General features: G+C 39.3%; 1 protein-coding gene across 5 annotated transcripts in view; it reads right to left on the reverse strand.

Annotated features, from left to right (window-relative positions):
* ZNF704 (zinc finger protein 704) overlaps nucleotides 1–24,980 on the reverse strand; it is a 219,986-nt gene that overhangs the window by 163,457 nt on the left and 31,549 nt on the right. For 4 of the 5 annotated variants that reach the window (XM_049700190.1, XM_049700193.1, XM_033439844.2 and 1 more), the window contains one exon: nucleotides 11,324–11,565. In XM_049700190.1, coding sequence (XP_049556147.1) covers nucleotides 11,324–11,565 — 242 coding nt within the window. Of the gene's footprint in view, nucleotides 1–11,323; nucleotides 11,566–16,066; nucleotides 16,115–24,980 lie in introns of all 5 variants that reach the window. The other variant, XM_049700192.1, reaches the window with a different exon arrangement.

Genomic DNA, 24,980 nt, shown 5'->3' on the forward strand with positions numbered 1-24,980 from the left:
ATATATAACTTTCTAATCAAGCTAGATCAATAAAACAAAAGGTAGGAAAAAGAAAACATAGTAAAGCATGGTTTAAAAAAGAAAAAAAGAGGGCTTCCCTGGTGGCGCAGTGGTTGAGAGTCCACCTGCCGATGCAGGGGACACGGGTTCGTGCCCCGGTCTGGGAAGATCCCACACGCCGCGGAGCGGCTAGGCCCGTGAGCCATGGCCGCTGAGCCTGTGCGTCCGGAGCCTGTGCTCTGCAACGGGAAAGGCCACAACAGTGAGAGGTCCGCGTACCGCAAAAAAAAAAAAAAAAGAAAGAAAGGACTTCCCTGGTGGCGCAGTGGTTGAGAGTCCGCCTGCCGATGCAGGGGACACGGGTTCGTGCCTCGGTCTGGGAAGATCCCACATGCCGCGGAGCGGCTGGGCCCGTGAGCCATGGCCGCTGAGCCTGTGCGTCCGGAGCCTGTGCTCCGCAACGGGAGAGGCCACAACAGTGAGAGGCCCGCGTATCGGGGGGAAAAAAAAAAATTAAGATGGTGAAAAATTCTAAACATATCAGTAACTATAATGAATACAGTGAGTAAAATATCCTATTTCAAGAATATACTCTATATTTCTATTCTCTGGATTATTTTCTCAATTATAAATAATAAGATGAAAAATGTTTTGTATCTCTTACTTTTTAAAATAAAATCTAATTATAATAATCTAATATTAAAAATATTAAAATATTAAATAATCTAATAATAAAAAATATTAAATCTAACAATCTAATATAAAAAGATTAAATATTAAAAAATAATAATCTAATAAAAATATTAAAAATCTAATATTAAAAAATCTAATATTAAAATATCAACCTAACAAAAATTGGGAGGTGCATATAAAGAAGTGCTTAGGAGTTATATCATTAAATCCTTATAACATAAAAGAAGAAAAGTCTACAATTAACAGTCTAAAATTCTACCTGAAGAAACTAGAAAAAGAGGAGGAATTTACACTCAAAATAAGCAGAAGGAAGGAAATAATAAAAGAAGAAACAATGAAATAGAAAATGGACAAAAAATAGAGAAAATCAATATATGTGAAAGCTGGCTCCTTGACAACAGCCATAACATTGATAAACTGCTAGTTAGACTGGTTAAAAAAAAAAGATGACACACTGACCAATATCAGAAATGGGAGAGGGAACATTACTGTAGATTCTCTGTCTTTTTTAAAAAGGCAATATTATGAACAACTCCATGCTAACAAATTTGACAATTTATATGTAATGGATAAATTCCTTGAAAGACACAAGTTACCAAAACTGATTCAAAAAGAAACATGAAAGCTGAATAGCACTACAGTTGACCCTTGAACAACGAGGGGGTTAACCTGCGTATAATATAGTCGGCCTTCCGTTTTCACGGTTCCTCCACATCTACAGATTTAACCAACTGTGGACCATGTAGTATTACAGTATTTACCATTGAAAAGATCTGTGTATAAGTGGACCCACACAGTTCAAACCTGTGCTGTGCAAGGGTCAACTGTATCTCAATCTTAAAAACTGAATCTGTAATGAAAAACACTCCCATAAAGAAAACTCCAGGTCCAGATGGCTTCACCAGTAGACCTACCCTTTAAGGAAGAAGTAATACCAGTCCTAAAACAAATTCAGAAAACAAGGAGGAGGGAACACTTCCTAACCCATTTTATGAGGCCATCATTAAACTGATATCAAAACCACACAACAATATCCAAGTAAATAAAATGATAGGTCAGTGGATGGAAATGAATGAATCCTTAATAGAATTTTAACAAAAATTGACCCTTTGATATTTAAGGGGGTTTTAGCTCAGGAATCCAAAGCTGACTCAATGGTCGAAGACCAATCAATGTAACTCGACACATTAAAATAATTGTTAAGTATGCTCACGTAGATAGATGCTTTTTTTTTTACAATATTCAACATTTACTGATGATAAAAACTCTCATCAGCTAATTAGAAATGGAAGAGTACTTCCATGCTCTCATAAAGAAAGAAAACAATCCTGCAGCTATCATCATTCTTAACAGTGAAATATACTGAGTGCTTTCCCCTTGAAGAACAAGATAAGGATACCCATTTTTGCCACTTATATTCAGTCTTACGTTGGAGGTGCAAGCCAGTGCAAAAAGACAAAACATAAATGAAAGGTATACATACGGGAGAGGAAGAGTAATGAGTTGTCTTTATTTGCAGGCAGCATGATCATTTATGTAGACCCTCCTAAAAACAAATCTACCAAAAAAGCTAAAAAACCTAATGCCTGAGTTTAGTAAGTTTTCAGTATAGTTGGTCAAAATATAAATTGTATTTCTCTGTATCAGCAATGAATAACTTGAAGTTGACATTTAAAATAATATCATCGGGCTTCCCTGGTGGCGCAGTGGTTGTGGGTCCGCCTGCCGATGCAGGGGACGCAGGTTCGTGCCCCGGTCCGGGAGAGTCCCATATGCCGTGGGGCGGCTAGGCCCGTGGGCCTTGGCCGCTGAGCCTGCGCATCCGGGGCCTGTGCTCTGCGGCGGGAGAGGCCGCATACCAGAAAAAAAAAAAAAAAAATAATAATAATAATATCATTTGGTGGGGGAGTGGCCAAGACGGCAGAGCAGGAAGACCCTGAGTTCACCTCTTGCCACGGGCACACCGAAACGACAACTATTTACAGAGCAACTATTGATGTGAATGACCAGAAGAAAAGCGGAAAAGATCTGCTACAACTAAAGATATAAAGAAGGAACCACAGTGAGATGGGTAAGCAGGGCAAAGATGTGGTACAGTCAAGAGGCCATAACCCCGGGTAGGCAACCCACACATGATAGGATAATTACAACTGCAGAGGTTCTCCCCAAGGCGAAAGGGGTCCAGGCCTCACACTGGCCTCCCCACCCTGGGTTTCCGGTACCAGCAAGACGAGCTCCCAGAACATTTGGCTTTGAAGGCCAGCAGGGCTTACTTTCAGGAGAGCCAGAGGGCTGGAGAAATAGAGACTCCACTCTTAAAGGGCGCACACAAAATCTCACACGTTCTGGGACCCAGAGCAGAAGCAGTAGTTTGAAAGAAATCTGAGTCAGACCTACCTGCTGATCTTGGAGAGACTCCCTGAGAGGCAGGAGGCATCTAGAGCTCAGCGTGGGGACACAGACACTGGTAGCAACCATTTTGAGAGCTCATTCTACCAAAAGGACATTGGGGCTGGCAAGTGTCACTTTGGAATCCTCCCTCGAGCATGTTAGCACCAGGACCTTGCTTGCCTCACCCACCAGCCTGCAGGCATCAGTACTGGGACACCTCAGGCCAAGTAGCTAGCTGGGCAGGGACAGAGCCCCACCCACAAGCAGGCGGGCTTCTTTAAGACCCCCGAACCCACAGCTGCCCCAGGACCCAGCCCTGTCCACCAGAGGGCCCAAGACCTGAAACTAGGCCTAGAATCCCCCAGGGTCCCACAGCCAGCCATCTCCACAGCTGGCCCTGCCCACTGGCAGGCTGATACCAACCCCTGGACTCACAGGGCCCTGGCTCCACACTGGACCCACAACCTGGCTCCACCTACTAATGGGCTGGCACTAGCCCTGGGACCAGCCTCACCCACCAGTGGACAAGGCATCAGCCCCAACACCCTCTGGGCCCTGGCCACACAGAGTAAACTTAAGAAAATAAAAATCATATCAAGAATCTTTTCTGACCACAATGCCATGAGACTAGAAATCAACTACAAGGAAAAAACCGCAAGAACACAAACACATGAAGGCTAAACAATATGCGACTAAACAACCAATGGATCACTAAAGAAATCAAAGAAAATTTAAAAATACCTGGAGGCAAATGAAAATGAAAACATAATGATCCCAAATCTATGCGAAGCAGCAAAAACAGTTCTAAGAGCGAAGTTTACAGTGATACAAGCCCACCTCAGGAACAAGAAAACCTCAAAGAAACAACCTAACCTTACACTTAAAGGAATTAGAAAAACAAACAAAACCCAGTTAGTAGAAGAAAAGAAATGATAAAGATGAGAGCAGAAATAAATGAAATAGAGACAAAAAAACTAAGAGCTGGTTCTTTGAACAGATAAACAAAATTAATAAACCTTTACTCAGATTCATCAAGAAAAAAGGAGACAGGGCCCAAGTCAAAAAAATCAGAAATTAAAAAGGAGAAGTTACAACTGACACCACAGAAGTACAAAAGATCATAAAAGATTACCATGAACAATTATATGCCAATAAAATATTTGCAAATGATATATCCAACAAGGGGTTAATATCCAAAATAAACAAAGAACTCATTGAACTCAGTATCAAAAGTTGCCCAACAACCCTATTAAAAATTGGGCAGAGGAACTGATTACACATTTTTCCAAAGAAGACATACGGACGGCCAACATACATATGAAAGGATGCTCAACATCAGAGATCATCAGGAAAATGCAAATCAAAACCACAATGAGATATCACTTCATACCTGTCAGAACGGCTATTATCAAAAAGGCAAGAAATAACAAGTGTTGGTAAAGATGTGGAGAAAAGGAAACCCTTGTGCAGTGTTGGTGGGAATGTAAACTGTTACAGCCACTATGGAGAACAGTATGGAAATTCCTCAAAAAATTAAAAATAGAACTGCCATAAGATCCAGTAATTCCACTCCTGGGTATTTTTCCGATGAGAAAACAAACACTAATTCAAAAAGATATATGCACCCTGTGTGCATTGCAGCATTGTTTACACTAGCCAGGATATGGAAGCAACATAAGTGCCCATCAATAGATAGATGGATAAAGAAGATATCACACACACACACTGGAATATTACACAGCCATAAAAAAGAATGGAATCTTGCCATTTGTGACAACATGGATGGGCCTAGAGGGTATCATGCTAAGTGAAATAAGTCACAGAGAAAGAAAAATACTGTATGATTTCACTTATATGTAAAATCTAGAAAACAAAACAAATGAACAAATATAACAAAACAGAAATAGCTATAGATACAGAGAAAAAAACAGGTGATTGCCGGAGCTGGGCCGGGGGGGAAGAGGAAAGAAATAGGTAAGGAAGAATAAGAGGTACAAACTTCCAGTTACAAAATAAATGAGTCACAGATATTCAATATGCAGTGTAGGGAATACAGTCAAAAACTATGTAATGTCTTAGTATGGTGACAGATAATAACCAGACTTATCACAGTGATCATTTTGAAATGTACAGAAATATTCAATCACTCTGTCATGTAGTAAGAACTAACATTGTGCTGTAGGTCAATTATACTTCAAAAACAAACTCTCTCATAGAAAAAGAGATCAGATTTGTGGTTACCCAGAGGCAGGTAGTTGGGGAGGGAGAATTAGATGAAGGCAGTCAAAAGGTACAAACTTCCAGGTATAAGATAAATAAGTGCTAGGGATGTAATGTACAACATGATAAATATAATTAACACTGTTGTATGTTATATATGAAAGCTAAGAAAGCAAACCCTAAGAGTTCTCATCCCAAGGAAAGGTAATTTTATATTTATTTAATGTATCTATATGAGATGATGGATGTTCTCTAAACTTATTGTGCTAATCACTAGATTTCTAATCATTTCATGATGTAAGTCAAATCATTATGCTGTACATCTTAACTTATACAGTGCTGTATGTCAATTATATCTTAATAAAACTGGAAGAAAAAAGATTACCAAAAAAAATTAAATATTATTTAGAACAGTATCTAAAAACATAAAGTACATACAAATTAAGTTAACAAAATAATGCAAGATCTAAGCACTGAAAACTACAAATGCTACTGAGAAGAATAAAAGAGCTGGGTGAATGTAAAGACATATTCTGTCTATAAATTGGAAGATTTGATGTTTTTATGATATCAATTCACCCTAAACTGACCTATAGATTCAAATGTAATAACAATTAAAATTCCAATAGGCTTTTTTGAAGGGTAGAAAATGGTAGAATATTCTAAAATCTATATGGAAATCCAGCAAACCTAGAAAGATATGTTTAAAAAAGCAGAACAAGGTTGGCATACTCATACTACCTACTATCAAGACTTACTACAAAAAAAAAAAAAGACTTAGTACAGCAATCAAGAGGGACCTAGAGTCTGTCATACAGAGTGAAGTAAGTCAGAAAGAGAAAAACAAATATCATATGCTAACACATATATATATGGAATCTAAAAAAAAATGGTTCTGATGAACCTAGGGGCAGGACAGGAATAAAGACACAGACACAGAGAATGGGCTTGAGGACATGGGGAGGGGGAAGGGTAAGCTGGGATGAAGTGAGAGAGTAACACTGACATATATACACTACCAAATGTAAAACAGATAGCTAGTGCGAAGCAGCTGCAGAGCACAGGGATATCAGCTCGGTGCTTTGTGACCACCTAGAGGGGTGGGATAAGGAGGGTGGGAGGGAGACACAAGAGGGAGGGGATACGGGGATATATGTATGCCTATAGCTGATTCACTTTGTTGTACGGCAGAAACTAACACAACATTGTAAAGCAATTATACTCCAATAAAGATGTTAAAAAAAAAGAGACTGTAGTACTGGCATAAGGATAGACACACAGATACAGAACAGAGGAGAGTCCAGAGCTAGACACGCACATATATGGTCAGTTGATTTTGAAAAAGATGTCAAGGTAATGCAATGGGGAAAGGATAATCTGTCCAACAACTGTAACAATTGGATATCCATATGGGAAAATAAAAAGAAACCTCAATCCTTACCTATAACCAGGCAGAGTTAAAATGAGTAGAAAATTTCTCCTCCAAAAGTGGCTCTCCTGAGTCCTTTATGTTTTATTTTCTGGTACTTACAGGCTTTACCAACATGCCTAGTTTACCCATCAGGACAGGTCAAACACTGAAATGAGCATTACTTGGACTTTGAAAGAATTTGGTGTTACCAACGGTATTCAGTCAGGCCAATTCACAGAAGTCTCGTGCTACTGCAATAGCTTGGCACACATCCCAAGAACTGAACAATTCCTTCCGACTAGTTCTACGCCCTACATCCCTGGAAAAATCTTTAAATTCCCTACTCTGGATTTCAAATCTTTCTTTCTTTTCCCCAAATTTCCACCACTAAACTGGGCATGTTTCATTGATTATCTGGGCCCAGGCTCATCATCTTTTTCCAATAAGGCTAAAATACGGTCTTGGCTAATGGACCACTGAGCTCTGCCCACAGGAAATCTCTGACTGGCCTTTGTCTTTACTGACCTTGGCCTCCTATTCACTTCTTGGGCCAAACTACAGTATTGGATTTTCATTCTGGCTCAACTCTTCACACCCCCGTCTCTTTGTATTCCTCTCCTTATCCTCTTAAAGCTCATTTTCCTAACTCGCCATAGAGATCACTAAAGCTAGTATTTTCCCTGAAGATTAAAAAATACTTAAGATAACATGTTTATAATTAGTAACTCCTCATTTTCAATTCACAGTCTCTTTCGGAGGGAGCTGTTATCTTTTATAACCAGACATTACTAAATGAATAAGTGATGAAACCTTCAGAGAGAGGGATCAGTCATTTAAAGGCTGCTGTCCCCACTGTTAGCACTGACACGCCTCGTACAGGTCACCTCACGCCCCACCAAATTATTCCTCCTCCATAATCTTTAAAATTGGGAAGAATTTTTTTTCCATCAATGATAGATCTTTAGGTCCAAAGACGAACACTGCTCATTCACATGCTCTCTTACATACTCTTGTGCTCTTCCTATTTAGTTTTCTCCCCTGAAGAACGTGGAATAATTCAAGGGATATTTTGAGGACCTCACCTTATAATGCATTCACCCCTCTGCACCACCCCCCACCTGCCCCCCACCGGAAACAAAAAAAGAAAAAAAACACTGTTTCTTCCTGAAATCAATCAAGCAACATCCCATGGGTAAGTGGACTCTCTTGCGTTAATATAACTCATGTAATTAATATAATGCAGGAGTCCCGGTGGCCTTGCGAGGCAGTCTCAGACACTCCCATCCAGCCTTCCCTCACCCCTCTCCCTCACTGGGCTCAGACCTGCACCTTAGTCTGACTCGCACCTCCTGCCTTCCCTGCCTCCACCCACCCCAGGTGTTTATCCTAATAAAACACTTGCACGTTCAATCCTATCTTGGCATTTGCTTCTCAGATGACCCAGCCTGACACATCTGGATTAATAACTTACTTAAATTTATGTTTTCCTGAAACTAGCAGCTCTTAAGTGGGTCCTCAGAAAATGGGTAAAGAAACGGATTTTGTAATGCAGATCTCAGATACAGAGTTCCTCCTCTGTTCCATTTATCCCCATCTTGAAAAAGATACTAATAAAAGGAAATTAGGCTTTTAAATAGTTGTGTCACACTGACAACTTTCCTAATACTAAGAGATTCTCCATTACATACAAATTCACCCAGTTCTAATGAGAAGAGAGCAAGTTATTTGATATTAACCACTTAGGTGTCTGGCTCTCTGATGGTAAGGTCCTGGAGGGTTAGCATGCTGCCTCATTCACTTTTTTACTGAGTACTGAGTTCACAGCAGGTACTCAATAAATGTCTATTGAATGGAGATGAAATCAGTGATGCTTAATTGCAGTGAGGTACAGTGATTAAAGAGGGGCGTGGTTCTCAGAACTTTCTAGGGATATGAAAAAACATATAAAATATACCCATTGTTTTCATTACACAAACCATAGAAAAAACTTCATATTTCATCTTACAAACCACAGAAAGTGAAGTTCAACAAAAATCCTGTTAGCTACAGTGGCAATAAGCAAAATATAAAGTGAGAAAGATTATAGAGAACTGATTTTAAACCAATGAGGAGCTCTGCACCAGTCATACTCTATTCACCTAAAATCGTTGTCCTGCCCTTCTAAGAGCTGGCCAACACCTAATGTCTGGATTTAGAAGAGTAATAAGTTGCAATAACCATGTGGCTAGATATAGCGATACAGAATATGTATATGGGGTATATATAATACACGTGTGTTATATATGATATACTATATAAGATATAGATATAAACGTTTACTCATACCAATATTCCCGTATACCCGTAGGCTTACTCAAGCCTCATTATTTACGTACTGCCAACAGATATAACTATTTCTTCTAAAAAAAACAAAAAGAAAAATCCTGTATCTTCCTACATGTCAAGTAAAGGAGTAAACAAGTAAACAAAATATTGATCTATTTAGATGATAGTGGAAAGTTTACATTTACAAAATAACTTGATAACAGTAAAAGAAAATAGAACAGAAAGAGTGGAGAGTTAGATGAACTCCACAACTTCTGATTCCTTCATCATCACTTTAAAAAAGAGTAATTTATTTCACCAACTGTTGGCATATTTGTGATAATTAAACTCTTACTACAGCAATGAAAATAAGTGTATTAGTAGAGATCTCAAACAATGAAGCTTTAACTAGTCTTTCCCATAATAGTTTAACACATCTAAGCTATACCTTGTCATTGGGGAATTTTTGCTGCACATTAACTGGGTTTCCAATTAATTTCCCAATATTGTTTAAAGAACTCCATAATAACACTGGCTTGACTTTTAAGTGCGCTCAGTGAATTTGAGAGGGAAGAAAGAATAGTCCACACAACAGACCCAGAAAAGGCAGAAAACATTTTTCTTCTTCCTCTCTTCATTATTTTCCCCAGAAACTACTGCAAGTGGGTAAAAATTAAAGAATAAAGATATACCTAAAACAATCGATGACAAGTTAAAATTATGAATTCCAGGTCTTTCAACATATAAAATGGTCTAATGAAAATTTTATGTAGAGTAAGTTCTACAGAATTGCAAGTTGGCCCTAAACTATGTAATATTGGGAAGTCTAATTCTTGCCCTACAGGCTTAGGAAAAAAATAAAACCATAGCTCTTCACATTTCAAATTACATGTCATTTTACCTATGAGTCAACCAAATAACAGATATGAACTGAGGTGCCTACCAGGTTCAGGGCATGACAAGACATTTCATAATGAACCCCCAGTTAAAGGAACTAATCCTAAAGAATTCAGCATGTACTTTATATGAAAAAATGAGAAAAGCAAATAATTCCAAGTAGTTAAACAGAGGTAATGAATATATGAAAAGTTTCAATTAAAAGTTAAGGAAAATAAAGAGGCCTATAATTTTATAAAGTTTGACAAATTTGGTAGAAGAATAGAAAAATTTGTATTTTCTAGAGAAGATACTTTTGATTTCATATAAAAAGAAATGAAATTCTAATTACAAAAAGTGAATCAGTAGAAAAGGAACATTTATTCCTTTTCCAAAGATACTATTTTCCTAGTTAGCTATCAGAAACCACTCAAACAAACGCAGAACTTCTCAAACAATTGCTTATGAAGTTTCATTATAGATGTTTTTTGGTAACAAAATATATTTCACATATTAAAAATAAGCAAGCTTCCATGCTACAGCATCTCCTTTCTTTTCTTCATTCAACAAATATTTATTGAGCTCTTAATATATAATTCAACATGGTTCTAATACTAGGGCTACACCACTGAACAAGATGGACTAAAATCACGGCCAACATGGAACTTACTTTCTAGGTGAGATAAATGACAGGCAAGAAAATAAGTAAAAGGTCTAGCATGTATATTCTACTACTATTCCACTGTCGTTCTGCCATAATATTGTCCTTTGGTTCAATGGCGCTGGATGTGGTTTAAATAGAATTACAATGCAATAAAAGCCTTTTAATATTTCAGATAAACCCTCTTGGCCCAGTTCTAAGCTAGATCTGTCTTAAAAGGATTACCATGATATAAACCTGGGATCACCAAACTTTTTCTATAATGAGTCACACATAAATATTTTAGGCTTTGCAGGCCATCTATGATCTATATCCCATATTCTACACTTATTTTTCCCTTTAAAAATGTAAAACTATTCTTATCTGGCAGGCCAAACAAAAACAGGCCAGGGGCTGAATCTGCCCTACAGCCATAACTCTCCAACATCTGACCAAAAGATATGAGTATTCTTGCTTTTAAGTGGCTATGCTCAGTCATACATTTCATGTTTCTTTTATTTTTTTATATTTATTCTTTTGCTCTTTGTTGTTCATTTGCCAAAATCTAATAAAACATTCTTTTCTAGAGCCACAGTAGTTCCAACTACTACAGCCTGAGTCAGTTCTGAAGAGCACGGCCACCTGCTCTATTTCACACAAGCAACAGAAAAATGTTCCTGGCAGAAAAACCTTCCTAAGTCTATACTTTAGAGAGATACGGCGGAGACTATACATGCTCTCCACTGACTTCCTGGAGCAGACACATATAAGGTCTAACGGTCCCTTACCTTGCTGGAGGAACGTCAATATTGGAAGAAACAACTTTTCGTTTTTGTTCAAGGAGACAGATGGAGCGAGTGTTTTCTTTTTCATGGTCAAGGGCTCGGTTGACTTTTTTGGTGTCTGCTGTTTTCACATCCTCCTCCATGGCCAAGGGGAACAAGTGTTGATGAGACAGTTTTTTACTAGAGTCACGTTTTAAGTCCTCTGGTTGAAATGTGAAGGCCATTTCCCGCTTAATGCTCCCCACCTGTGAAATGAAATGCAAAAATTCTTAGTCACCCAAAATATCAGCTTTGCATGACTATGTGCAGATGGCCATGACGGGAGACCACAGACTCTGCTGTCCCTGTTCATCTTGAAGATTTTATAGTTTAAATGGGAAAAAAGTCACACAGAAATCAAATAACTGACATTACAAAGTAATGCACAATTGAGGCACCACCTGTCATAATGCAAACAAGAAGCATCGCAAGCACAAGAAAAGCCTTTCAGATGTGCAAAAACTTCGAAGGCTTGAAAGCGTGAGACTTAGAAAAATCTAAAAATTTAAAACATTATTGTTTTCTCTTCTACAACTGAGAAAACTCAATTAAGTAAATAAATTCTTAAATATTTCATGCTGATTATGTTTAATGAAGAGAGCTATATATATAAAATCAAGCCTTATACCTTTGACTAGGATACTGATCTTAACTACACTCTTTATCTAATGAAGAATTGTTTTTTATCCTTTATTTATAGCAGTTAAGATCTTAATGATATCCTTCATTAGTATGACAATTAAAAAGTCATATTAATTTTTCTAATGATTTTTTACTAAATGCAATGGTGATTAAAGTTTAAGACAAATATGAATTTAGACCTCAAGGAATTAAAACTGGTTAAGGAAAATAAAGAGGCCTATAATTTTATAAAGTTTGACAAATTTGGTAGAAGAATAGAAAAATATGTATTTTTCTAGAGAAGATACTTTTGATTTCATATAAAAAGAAATGAAATTCTAATTACAAAAAGTGTATCGGTAGAAAAGGAACATTTCAGATTTTAGGACTGTGATGACTGAAAAAGGAGACTAAAGTTAAAAAAGAAAAAGGATTTTGTAATGTCATTGGTGCTGTAAATGAGGTCTGGAGTGAACTTGTTAAAGTCCTAAGTATACAAAGAAGAACCAGACTATCTGGCAACCCAGAGCCTCACTCATCAGCAGAGTATGTTTCAAAATATGTGCATCTATAAGACATTTCACAGGTCCAGAGACAGTCTCTCCCTTTCATGAAGTCAGTGTACATAGTCAGTAAAGCTTCACTCGCCCACTTAAATAGAGGATATGCTTATTTGTTTCTTTTTAATTTTAGTTAGGAGGAAAAGCACGAAGCATGTGATCAAACAGATTTAGAATAATAGGAGCTAAAGCCATAAACATACAGCATCTTCAGAATAAAATGAGAATATGTGGGCCCAGTAACAGCAGAGACTGGCAAAGTATGGTATTAATGACTAGAAACTCTCAGACTAAAGGAAAACTCTGAAGTATATGTGTGTTGGGAGTCACAGGACCTGCTCACATATGTATTCTTCCCGAGCCCAGGGATGACTTGTGCCTCAGGATTGCCTTGGCTGGAATGTATCTTTCACAAGAACACAGAGCCCTAAACTGAGCTCCCTGCTCTCCTTGGCCTGCACTTGTCAGGAAAAAGAGAGTGTCTTCCATGGTGTTCCTGCCAGACCGAGCCCCAGCTCCACAGGACAATGGTCAGCCACCTGGGTCTACTTGCAACTCATTAAAGAGTTACCATATTTCTTAGAATGCACTAGTTAATGAAGCAAAGTAAGAGTCCAAGAAAAATGAGTGCTTTTAAGAGCTAACTGTTTAAATGACGTCGATACTCAATAGAAAGGAATAAGAAAATATTTCACACTTCTAAAATGCAATAAATTTTCAATAAAAACGTAGTTTGGAAAACTGACTAATGTAATTATAAATTTTTAAAATATCCATCACTAATCACTTTCAGTGCAACTTCTTCTGCCTGGAGGTGGAAGAGAGAGGGAGGCATTTTTTCCACCTCTAGAGCAGCTCATTCCCAGCGATGTTACAACAGGAATATGCCAAACGCCAGGCATGAAAGATGAAAACAAAGGCGTGGTTTTGATGATTATAAATAGTTTCTCCCTAAGTGTCAAGTGTTACAGTAATTAAATATTTAAGTAGTCATTAGTATTAAGTTGTAGCAATAATTGACATCCATACCTCCCTTGGGGTCAACTGGACTGGTTAAATGAATTCAATCCAAAGAGAGGAGGGTTGAGGGAGAACATTACAGAAAGTTTAGCTTTTAGCTCCAAATATTTGGGGAAAAAAGCCAGCATCTAAAGCAAATTAATGCAAAGTAGAATAAACTTCCTATAGAAATGATATTATAATTGTATGTCATGCTCTTAGCTGAGACTTCATAATAAAATAAATTATGGTAATATTCAACAATGTAAGCTATAAATCTTCCATAATACATTCTAAACATAAAATTAATCTCTCAATAATAATCAAGAAATTTTAGCAATGTAATGAATTTCAAAGACTACTTAGCCCAGACTCCTTTTTAAAAGTGGAATTAAAATGAGTTAGAAATGATCAAAGAAGAGAAAAAAGTGTAGAGGTGAGCAAGAGACTTTAGATACTTTGAGTCATAGGTTCCACTGTTTGTAAGGCTGGTGGAAGGAGTGGGTCACAGGTGTAGATGTTCATTATATCACTATGCCTTAAATGTATATGTATATTACATGTTCTCTTTTTTTAATTTATTTTATTTAGTTATTTTTGGCTGCGTTGGGTCTTTGTTGCTGTGCACAGGCTTTCTCTAGTTGCAGTGAGCGGGGGATACCCTTCGTTGTGGTGCGCGGGCTTCTCATTGCGGTGGCTTCTCTTGCTGCGGAGCACGGGCTCTAGGCGCGTGGGCCTCAGCAGTTGCAGCATGTGGGGTCAGTAGTTATGTCACTGGGGCCCTAGAGAGCAGGCTCAGTAGCTGTGGCGCACGGGTGTAGTTGCTCCATGGCATGTGGGATCTTCCCGGACCAGGGAATCGAACCTGTGTCCCCTGCATTGGCAGGCGGATTCTTAACTACTGCGCCACCAGGGAAGTCCCTACAGTTTCTTTTTAATGTTCTTTTATTCATATCAGATATTATATTTAAAAATATTTTTTAAAAGGAGAGTACACGAGAGAAGAGAATGGAGCAAGTATATGAAGTCAAATCTTAAGACATGGGCTCAGAAATGGCCCAGAGAAATAGGGTGGTGGCTGGGTCGGATGCTGGACAAAGGAGAATGCTCTAAGATGGGAGGTAATAGAGCACATTTGAATGCTGAGGCAGGATGGAAAGGAAGGGATGAGTGAGGGTTTGGAGGAGGAGTAAAAGGGGGCAGCCATTGCACCTCCAGCAGATCAGCTGAGGAAAGCAGATAAAGGAAGATATGAGCCCATTTATATGAGATTTCCGGAAAAGGCAAATCCATAAAGACACAAAGCAGACCAGGGATTGCCTGGGGCTGGGGTTGAGAGCAGGAACTGATTGCAAACGGGCACCGGAGAACTTTTTGCCATGATGGAAATGTTCTGGAACTAGACTGTAGTGATTTGTACAGTGCTATGAATTTATCAAAAATCCCTGAACTGTATTCTTACAATGGGATGAATATTATGGTATGTAAATTATACCTCGATAGTACTGTTGATTTAAAAAAAAAAAAAAGGAAAGGAAGAAAGAACCAAACCAGGAGTAACTGGTGTAGAAAGTATATTCCCCAAGAACCACCTAGACCAGAAACTGGGAAACGGTGCCACAAAGAGGCAGCCACGAGGTGCTTGACAACCCAGGCTGCTGCAAGTAGCTGTGCTGTTATACCCTGCGCACAAGAAAGATCAGCTAAAATCCAGTCCCCACTCAAGCCAGGTCCCCAGGCCTCTTCACCCATGGAAAAGGGACATTTTTCTAATTCATCCACCCGGAGAAGAACTTTTTGTACTTCATCTGCCCAGAGAGGGCACTCTTACTTATTTTTTTCCCAACTTGCACAATGCCCTGGTGACAAAAGGAAACCCTTCTGGTGATCTGCAGGGCCTGGACCGAGTTAGCTTCCTTCCTTGAAGCTGATATCAATTAATGATGTGACTCACATGAGCTGATATTTTTGTTAAAAGAAAAGTTGGGGAAATCTGAGAAATCTCTCTGTGAAACAGCTCAAGGGGAGGCAAAGGTTCAACAATAGAAGACAACCAGAGAAAACAAACAAATGCCCCAAATCTAGAAGCCCTAGGTGGCAAATAATGAAGAAAAAACAGCAAAACTCTTAACCAGGAATTTCGAGGAGAAAATACAAGGCAGAGGTTTAGGAATAATCTTAGTCTAGATTTTTTTTAAAGTGTCTCCTGCATGAGGAAGGGTTAATCTGACTGTATCCCACAGTGACAAGACTGTAAATTGGAAGCCAGTAGAATATGATTCTGGTTGTCAAATTTCAAGATGGACATTGACAAATCGGAATAAACACAGCAGGGTGATCAGGATGACAAAGGATCTTATTGGGAGAAATCTGGGCATATTTCATCTAAAAAACAGAAGGTTTAAGGCCCCCATAGCTTCTCTTAAATACGTGTTAGAGCCCTTTTGAAGAGGAATTTGAGTTCCGTGCTCCTCCGGAACCAGGATCAGTGGTGTCCACTCCTGCTTCTGGCTGACCGCATTCTGACCTTATGGTTTACTCTCTCTTCCTCTTTTCTTCTCACTCTTCCACCACACTGTGAATGAGACATTTTGTATCTATAAGAAAGATTTACTACTTTTTACTTGACTGTGATTTCATGGACTCATAATCTGTTACGCAGGTGGAATCTCAGAGACTACCTAGTCTCACATAAACATTTTATTTTGCACTATTCCTATAGAATCTGAATGCACTTTTCATTTTTTCAAATGTTCATTTACTACAAAATATATGCTTGTTGTTAAAATTTCAGTAAAAATGTGTATAAAATAAAATGGGGACAGTTTTCTATTCTTCCCCACCCTCAGGTCTAACCCCTAGAAAGAACAGCTTTTAACAATTTACTGCAAAACTTCAACTTACTTAAAAGGCATTAAATACCTATCTGTGTATATACACTGTCTGGAGTGTCTAAACATGAATGTGCTTATACTGCATGTATTGCTCTGCAATACACAATAAATCATGGGCATCTTTTCATGTTAGTTGTACTATATTTAAAATTTTTGAATACTATAACATTTCACAAGATCATATTTTTTAACCCATCCCTTCCTCACAGACATTGAGGTATTTTTCAATTTTTCATCGTTAAACATAATGCCACAATGAATATCCTTGTTGAATGTATGCATGTACCTTTATACTTGTGCAAGCATTTTTGTAGGAAAACATGGAGGTTCGAATTGCTGACTCAACCAACCAAAATTTTCTTTATGGGGGAACAAACTATGGAACGCCCATACAATGGACTTAACCATGAAGTCACTAAAAAGAAGGGCATCAGAATAAATCCACGATCTATTAAGAGGAACACATTTGCTCATGATCTACGAAGAGAAACAGGTAAGTTGCAGACTAGCATGTTAGGCATGATTTCACTGCTTTTCAAAAACAAAGTAGTTTGCTAAAAAGCTACACACCTTCTGGGCAAGAAGGTTCTTCTACTTTTTTCTTGTATAATTAGATACACGCGTACACACATACAGACACACACACAACTTCCAAGTGGTGAGACTATGGGGGATTTTTTTACTTTTTTAAGGTTTTCAAATTTTAAAAATTAATACAAAGAGAATTTTTTAGAGGTTCACAAAAAGTAGGAGGAATAATCCTCCGTGCTGGTCAACATATGAGGGAACTGGCACTCTCAACACCTGTTGGTAGGGATATACATGTTGAAGGAGGACAGCATGGCAAAAGGCAGCGAATTTAATGGTGCCCTCTGATTTAGCAAGTCTACATCTAAGGGAAAAAAAATTACTTAGAAAAGCACACAAGAATATTTAGCACAGAATTTCTTATAATATTAAAAAAATGCAAATTCCCTAAACATCCATCAATAAATTTGGGGTTAAATATGAACAAATAAAATGTATAGTTAAAAACAAAGATATATTTCTTTATTTATTGAAATGGAAAGACATTTAATACATTAATTGAAAAAAGGAAATCCAAATGAGTTTATGCAATATAATCTCGGGGAGGAGGGATGTATATATATAAAGAGGAAAACAATTCTGAAAGGACATTCCAAAATGTTAAGAATGGTTCTCCTTGGAAGCAGAATTACAGTCCAATTTTGCTTTTTATCCTGTTTGTAATTTTTACAATGTTCGTGTATAGTTTGGTATTTTAAACTTTATAAAGTTATTCTGTTCTAAAAAAATACACATCATTTTTACATAATTAAGTTTCTCAAGAATCTGGCATTTATATAACTAATACCTTTTTCTTCTACTTAGCTTTCAGTTACTAGTATATATGCACATACTAAAGGGGAAAAATGAATTACTTAAAATGATCCATCCAACTGCGCTATTACTTTCCTTGCTTACCAGCACCTCTCAGCTATACTGTATTACAAGTACTACCATTGAATTCCTTCTTCCTACCCAACACAGAAGCCCTTCAATAGCACATCACAGACACACGCTTTATCCAGTGTAATTTCCTGCAAGGGGACAAAGCTTGAGCTAACTGACAAATAAAACTCAAAATTTTTATTCCAATGAACAGCTTTTGTTTTCCTAAATGAAGATAAACAGCCTAACTGTAAATATGATATACTGGGGAAAATTGCAATTTTTTAAACAAGAAGTTAACAGTATCTATTTCAATCCTGAATTTCTCTAAATGGTGTCCTTTGTAAACTGGACTGAAGCTCGTCAGCTTTTCTCAATACAAAAACATCTGGTTTCCATAGGAGGATTCTAACAGCACATCAGAAAACAGAATGGCTTCTAGCATCAGTCCACTTGCTTGATCAATCCTTCCTTCTGTCTACACTCAAGTGCATTCCAGGCTACCTTAATCCCAACACCCTCCCCATGAATATACGGTAATAAGATGCCAAAACGCATGTGTCAACACTCACTCTTGGAAACTGTCCTCACTTACTCATCTCAACCCAATAAGATTTGAGGAATTGGCTCTGGAGATTAACTGGATTTCCAGGAATAATCTGCAAAAAGTCAACCCATTTGCCTTCTGGGGCTTTCTGAATAGTAAGAAAGTAGTATAGAAATTTTGGAAAAGGAAATGAAATTCAGGCCACAGCAAAAACCACTCTCGGAGAGCGAGCCACGGGAGGCAAGTGAATGGTCCATTTGGCCAAGCAACGCTTTAAGACTCTTGCATTCACCAGGCAACCACACAGTCCCAGCTGACAAACTATAAGAGAATTTTCCCTATTTCAGATTGTGTTTCCCCACCTTAGGATTTATTTTTTAAACTTGCTTTCAAAACACATAAATATACATATTTAGTAACAGATGACAATGACACGCCAACTACAGTGTGGAGCACGTAATCAGACTCCCAGAATTTGAAACATGCTACAAAAGAAGCAAAGGTTATGTTAATAATAGGAACAATTGATTTTTAAGTTAATTTAAAATATTACTACTAAGGGTCATGCTCAAAGAAAGACCAGACTCTTGAGTCGACTGACAAAGACTGTGTCCAAAAACAGTCAACAGAACTTTACTCATCACTTCAAATTAAATGCTTCAAATTTCATGCTATGTACACAGAAAAATAAGTTGGATGGCAAATCTATCCAGTCCTAATGAATAGCTGTAGTAGAAACACTTTAAAAATAATTGCTTCCAATTGCTAGCCCCTTGATTATATTATTCCCTTAGCCCTCTGAAAACAATGAAGTGTTTTTTGACTGCTTTACCCTCAAGTTTATTATCTCTCTATACCAAGACAGAGTAACTAGCTGGTGAAAATCATTCTGGTTTGCTGGTGTGATGATGGTGCGAGAAGTAAAACTCAGCACGACAGTGCTGAGACCCTCACTGTGATGGCAGCCACACAGCTACACTACCGCAGCGATCAGTGTTGTTAACGCCGGGTTTACTACAGCATGTTTCACCTCTAATATCTTGACGGTTTAATATTCAACAAAGCATGACTTGGTTTGCCTAATGGCAGATGAGTCAGACACACATTTAGGAAAGTTATTGCAAACGTTTTTGGTGGACGACTACTTGGCTGAAGTTTCAAGCCTTCTATTAACATGATGCAAGTGAGAACAAACTGCGTATTTTAAAAAATCCTTTCTAAAATCCTGAATGGAAATACCTATTTCTATAAAGTTCAATATTAACTTCAAGCCGGGCTAAAGTCACCTGTGTATTTTTTCCAACCAGGTGTAAGGAGAGAGAGGAAATATCAATAGGGATCTACCTCACTGGATTTAACTTTAGTATAGAGAATTTTGAACTTAATACAGTAATTAGGTATTCCATTTATTTTACATAAGTCAGAGTTTAATTCAACCAATCACACCCAGTCATGTGAAAACCCTGTGGCCTTTACCTTCAGAATATATCCAGAATCCAGTCACTTCTTATCACCTCCACAGTTACCATCTTGGTCAAGCCACCATTATCTCTTGCCTGAATGTGTACAATAGTCTCCTCCCTGGATCCCTGTCTCCTTCCTTGCCATGCCTTTCCCACCCCCCAGTTCCTTCTGAATAACAGTAGCCACCTTGTCCCTTACCAACCAGAGTCAGATCATGCCCCTCCCCAGCTCAGCACCCTCCAGTGGCTCCCCATTTGACAAAGAATAAAAGCCAAGGTCCTTGCGGTGGCCTCCAAGGCCCCATTTGGTTTGGCCCCCCCAAATCCTTCTTTTTACCCTCTCCTACTTCCTGCCTCCCCTCTTACCTCTCCCTCGACCCTTGCTGGCCTTGAGCAGGCCAGGCACACCCCTGCCTCAGGCCTTCTCACTGGCTGTCCCATCTCCCAGGACTGTTCTTCCTTCATATCAATACATCCACACTGCTGGCTTCCTCACCCTTTCAGCCTTTGTTCAAACATCTCTTTCTCAGTGAAGCCAACTCTGACCCTCCTATATAAATTGCAGTGCGCATCTCCCACTCTTCATCTCCCATATTTTATTCTACTGTTGTTCTACAGCACTTACAACAAACTGCATAATTTATTATCTATTATGTTTATTGTCCAGGCTGCATTGCCAGAATCTTGCTCTACGAGGGTAGTTTTATTTTGTGTACTGATGTTTCCAGTACCTGGAAGAGTCTCTGAAACAGAGGGTGCCCTCAATAGGCATTTAGGGAGTCAATAAATGAATGCAGTTTTAGGTGATTATATGTGCTATAGGGTAGCACCTACTAATAAAATCGGAGGAGGATGGATGCCAAGTTCCTGGACCTGCAAAGAGTGGGGTCATAGTCAATAGAAATTTCCTAAGCTACCAAGAAGGAAAGAGTGAATTGTGCTATAATTTGGAGAAGAGGTGAGAAGTAATTACAGGATGGCCTATATTACTCCTTTCCTTATCAAGTGTTGAATTTTATTTCATGGAGGATTTTATCTCCAGGAATGCGATCTTTATTGTATAATAAAATCTATAAAGAAAATAGGGTTTGTTTTACTTTTAAATTAAGGGACTCTGAACTTTCCTTCTACAAATATCACCCAGTTAATCCAGGACAAACCTGTAGAGAGATAAGGCAGAATTTCACAACCAAGTCACAGTTATAAAGTTCTATAATTTTCAAAACTCCTGGGGAGTGGAGATTCCTATAAGGGGCAGGACATGGAGCAGTCTGGTCCCCAGGGATGCCCAGAAACACTTCCCACACCTATCTGAGGCTCATAGCAAATCCAGGCCACTTATTCTCCCAATCAATTCTAACATTTATAGTCAAGAATAACAATATAGGGCTTCCCTGGTGGCGCAGTGGTTGAGGGTCCGCCTGCCGATGCAGGGGACACGGGTTCGTGCCCTGGTCCGGGAAGATCCCACATGCCGCGGAGCGGCTGGGCCTGTGAGCCATGGCCGCTGAGCCTGCGCGTCCGGAGCCTGTGCTCCGCAACGGGAGAGGCCACAGCAGTGAGAGGCCCGCAAAAAAAATAAAAATAAAAATAATAACAATATGAAATTCAATGTCATCTTTCATTTCTTCCACATTTGGTTCATAGTAACTATTTCTGATGATAGGGTTTGGGTCCCACCTGAAGTATTTTCTTAGAAGTTTCTTTCTGAAGGAGAACAGATAGCTGTTTTGCTGAGGGGCAGCTAACCTATGGAAGACTTGTCCATACCAATTGCTGTGACTGCCACATAGAGCCCACGATTGCCACTGCCCACCACCACTGCCAGGAGGACCGGGGCCCCTGGGCACAAAACAGGCATCACTGTCTCTGACCTTTCCTCATTGTAATTTCGCCCCAGGCGAATCTCACAGTCTCCTCTCACTGGAACCTTCCTCTGCCCATCACACGAAACAGAGAGCTACTCTGGAGACTGTATACTTCACAGAGCCTCTTCTGTGGCCGCCTACTGGAGCCCATCCCCATCTCCCTGAAGTCTCGTCTCCTCCCCTACTGAGGGTCTCTGAGAAACCTTGTCCCCACCTGGCCTGAATCCTAGGCACAAACATACACAGCAAAAAAGAAGAGATTCTTGGCAATTCAAGCAATGTGTTTGAGTTCATTTTCTTGATGGGTTTATATGGTTGTTTGCCATTGACCTGGGAATCAAATGAGACTTTAAAACATGATTTTTCTGACCAAACCACACATTTCCCAGAAGTGGTAGGAACAGAACTTTTTGGTAAGTTGGAGAATGTACTTCTGATACGTATAAATTAAAGGACAAATCAGTTCTCGAAAAGGACAATGCACAATTTCTCTGGGCACAAACAGGACCAAGAAAATCCTTTCTTTCAAGAACCTAATCTGAGAGACCAGAAACTGATGTCAATTAGTACTGGTGGCTGGGAGTGACAGCATGGGTGACCAGGTCAGGCCACGGGCATGTGAGAAAGTAGAGGAAACCAGGAAAGAGTGAGGAACACTTTGGAGAGAAATAGGAACAGAGGGCAGGAAGGTCCTCAGACAGACCAGGCGTCTGAGAGCTGCCTCATCCCCCCGCCCCCCAAGTCCTCGTCCACCCTGAGCGCACTGGCTGTAGGTCGCCTCTGTGCCTGGACACCTGCATCTCCCTCCTCCTTATCAGAATCTCCGCGCCCCCACCCCCACCCCACCTTTCTCTTTTTGCAAAACCTGAGCTGGTTTCAACTTCTTGCAACAAAAAGAGTTGGACTAACTAACCCAATGCCTTGAATTCCTTTGGCAATAAGAACTATAAATGCAGCTTTTCCAGTTCATTGGTGGTTGCCACAGGCTAACACAACTTCTTTAATTTTCAGAGCAGATTAAGAAGCAGCTTTTAAGTAAAAAAGAATTGTCAGTTGCTAAGTGTTCTTCCTTAAATATACATTTTATTTAAATACAATTTGTCATTCCTTTGCGCAGTAAACAGCAGGTGAAATTAAGAACTCAAGTTGAAAGCTAATGAATTCACATTTTAGCTTGCATGTGGCTCTTAATTCACAGACAGCCAATTACTTCTACTAGCTGCACAGATGACTAAATAAAATCTGCTAATAAATGCAGCTAGAGTGTATTCAAGAAATTAAACAGTACATATTAGAATAAATCTGTAAATCTGCTTATCATAAATTTAATTCTTTAGAATAAAGGTCCAACAGGTGTATGAGAGAGTAGATGGGAACATGAGAGAGAAATACGTCCCACTTCAACACAGTCCTTCATAAGAAGGTAGATGGCTCAACGGAAGAGCTGGGCTAACCCATGACAATGAGCTTTAGGAAGACCTTAAGATAGAAAGGTGTGCTCGTGGGGTTTCAGTCTGGTCACGATCCTTCCTGCCTGCCTTGCTGGCCGTGGACTTCAGGCTTGCTTAGCCAGCTATAATAAATAAGCAAATGTGTGCCTGTATGTGTGTGTGCATGCATGTACGTACAAATGAAAAAATACAACACACATACACACACCCACACATACCTCCTAGCAGTTCTGCTCCTGCTAGAACCCTGACTGATACAATATAAAACTTGTATAAGGTAGTCATGCTTCCCCTAGACCTCTCCTCTAGTGGTCCAGATGCTACTTAGACGCAGAGAACAAGTTTTGCTCAGTTTTGTATCCCAGACACCTGATGTATGCACACTTGGCACATTCAAGGTGCTTGGTAAATGTTTGCTTAACTAATGTAATTAAGTGATGATAAGACAGCAATGGGGCCAGCCTATAGGAGCCGAAAGGAAGATCTGTAAAATCTGGAGACAGAAGTGATTCCATACTCACAATACTCTGAAGTATACAGAGGACAATAACAATAGCAAAAGTAGTAGGAATAATAACAATGGCCACATTTATTAAACCCTTACTAAGTACAAGACACTGCATTAAAATTTCTTCATATACATTATTTCATTCCAGTCCCAAAAAATCCTAAGAGGAAGATCTTATTAACCAAACTTTATAGGTAAGAAAACTATAGATAAGAAAACTAGAACTAAAATTACTACGTAACTGACTCGAGGTCTCATAGGTCTTTGCCCTCATTGCTCTCTCCTCTCTACTGGATACTTCCCATCAGCAATCAAACATTCTCCAATATCCCCTATCTTTAAAAAAAGAACCCACCTTATTTTGACCTCTGATCCTCCTCAACTACTGCACCTCTGCTGTATTCCCTGTTGAAGTCGAGTTATCAGTAGAGATGTGTACATGAGCTGTCTTCACTCCCTGCCTCCTATTTACTCTTCAGCTTATTGTCATTGATTTCTACTTCCTCCAAAACAAAAAGAAAGCATGCTTTTGCTAGAGTCACAGTGAACTATACAGAGTATATCACTAAATGTAATAAATACATGCTTTAAAATTTCCATTCTCTCAGTACTAAACACAACTAGCCTCCCTGAAGCATCATCTTCTCTTGGCTTTATGATAGCAGGACCAGTGCCAATTCTTTTTTTTTTTTTTTTTTTCTGGTACGCAGACCTCTCACGGTTGTGGCCTCTCCCGTTGCGGAGCACAGGCTCCGGATGCGCAGGCTCAGCGGCCATGGCTCACGGGCCCAGCCGCTCCGCAGCATGTGGGATCTTCCCGGACCGGGGCACGAACCTGTGTCCCCTGCATCGGCAGGCGGACGCTCAACCACTGTGCCACCAGGGAAGCCCCAGTGCCAATTCTTATTTGCAGAGCAAGACAACAGACTCTTTAAGAACCCTGGAGAGTCAGGCTGGGATGTTCAACTGCACAGAGCCGGGAGGAAGGTCTGACCACATCCCAAGTCTGAACTAGCAGAAGTACCACACGACAACAGGTACCGAAAGCTACAACTTCCACAACAGATGCTCCTGCAGCGCCAGGAAACTCTGACACTGTGTTTTGCCAGAAGGTCGATTCTGTACATGGCTACCCCTCACTGCCTTATTTGTGCCTAGTCACATGCCTCAGGTGGGTGCATTGCTTTGACAGAACCTAAGTCACACAGAATTCTAGCTGCAAGGTATCTGGGAAGTTCCAGCCACAGCAGCACAGAAA

This window comes from Orcinus orca, chromosome 17, assembly GCF_937001465.1.
Source record: "Orcinus orca chromosome 17, mOrcOrc1.1, whole genome shotgun sequence".
NCBI classification, from domain to species: Eukaryota; Metazoa; Chordata; class Mammalia; order Artiodactyla; family Delphinidae; genus Orcinus; species Orcinus orca.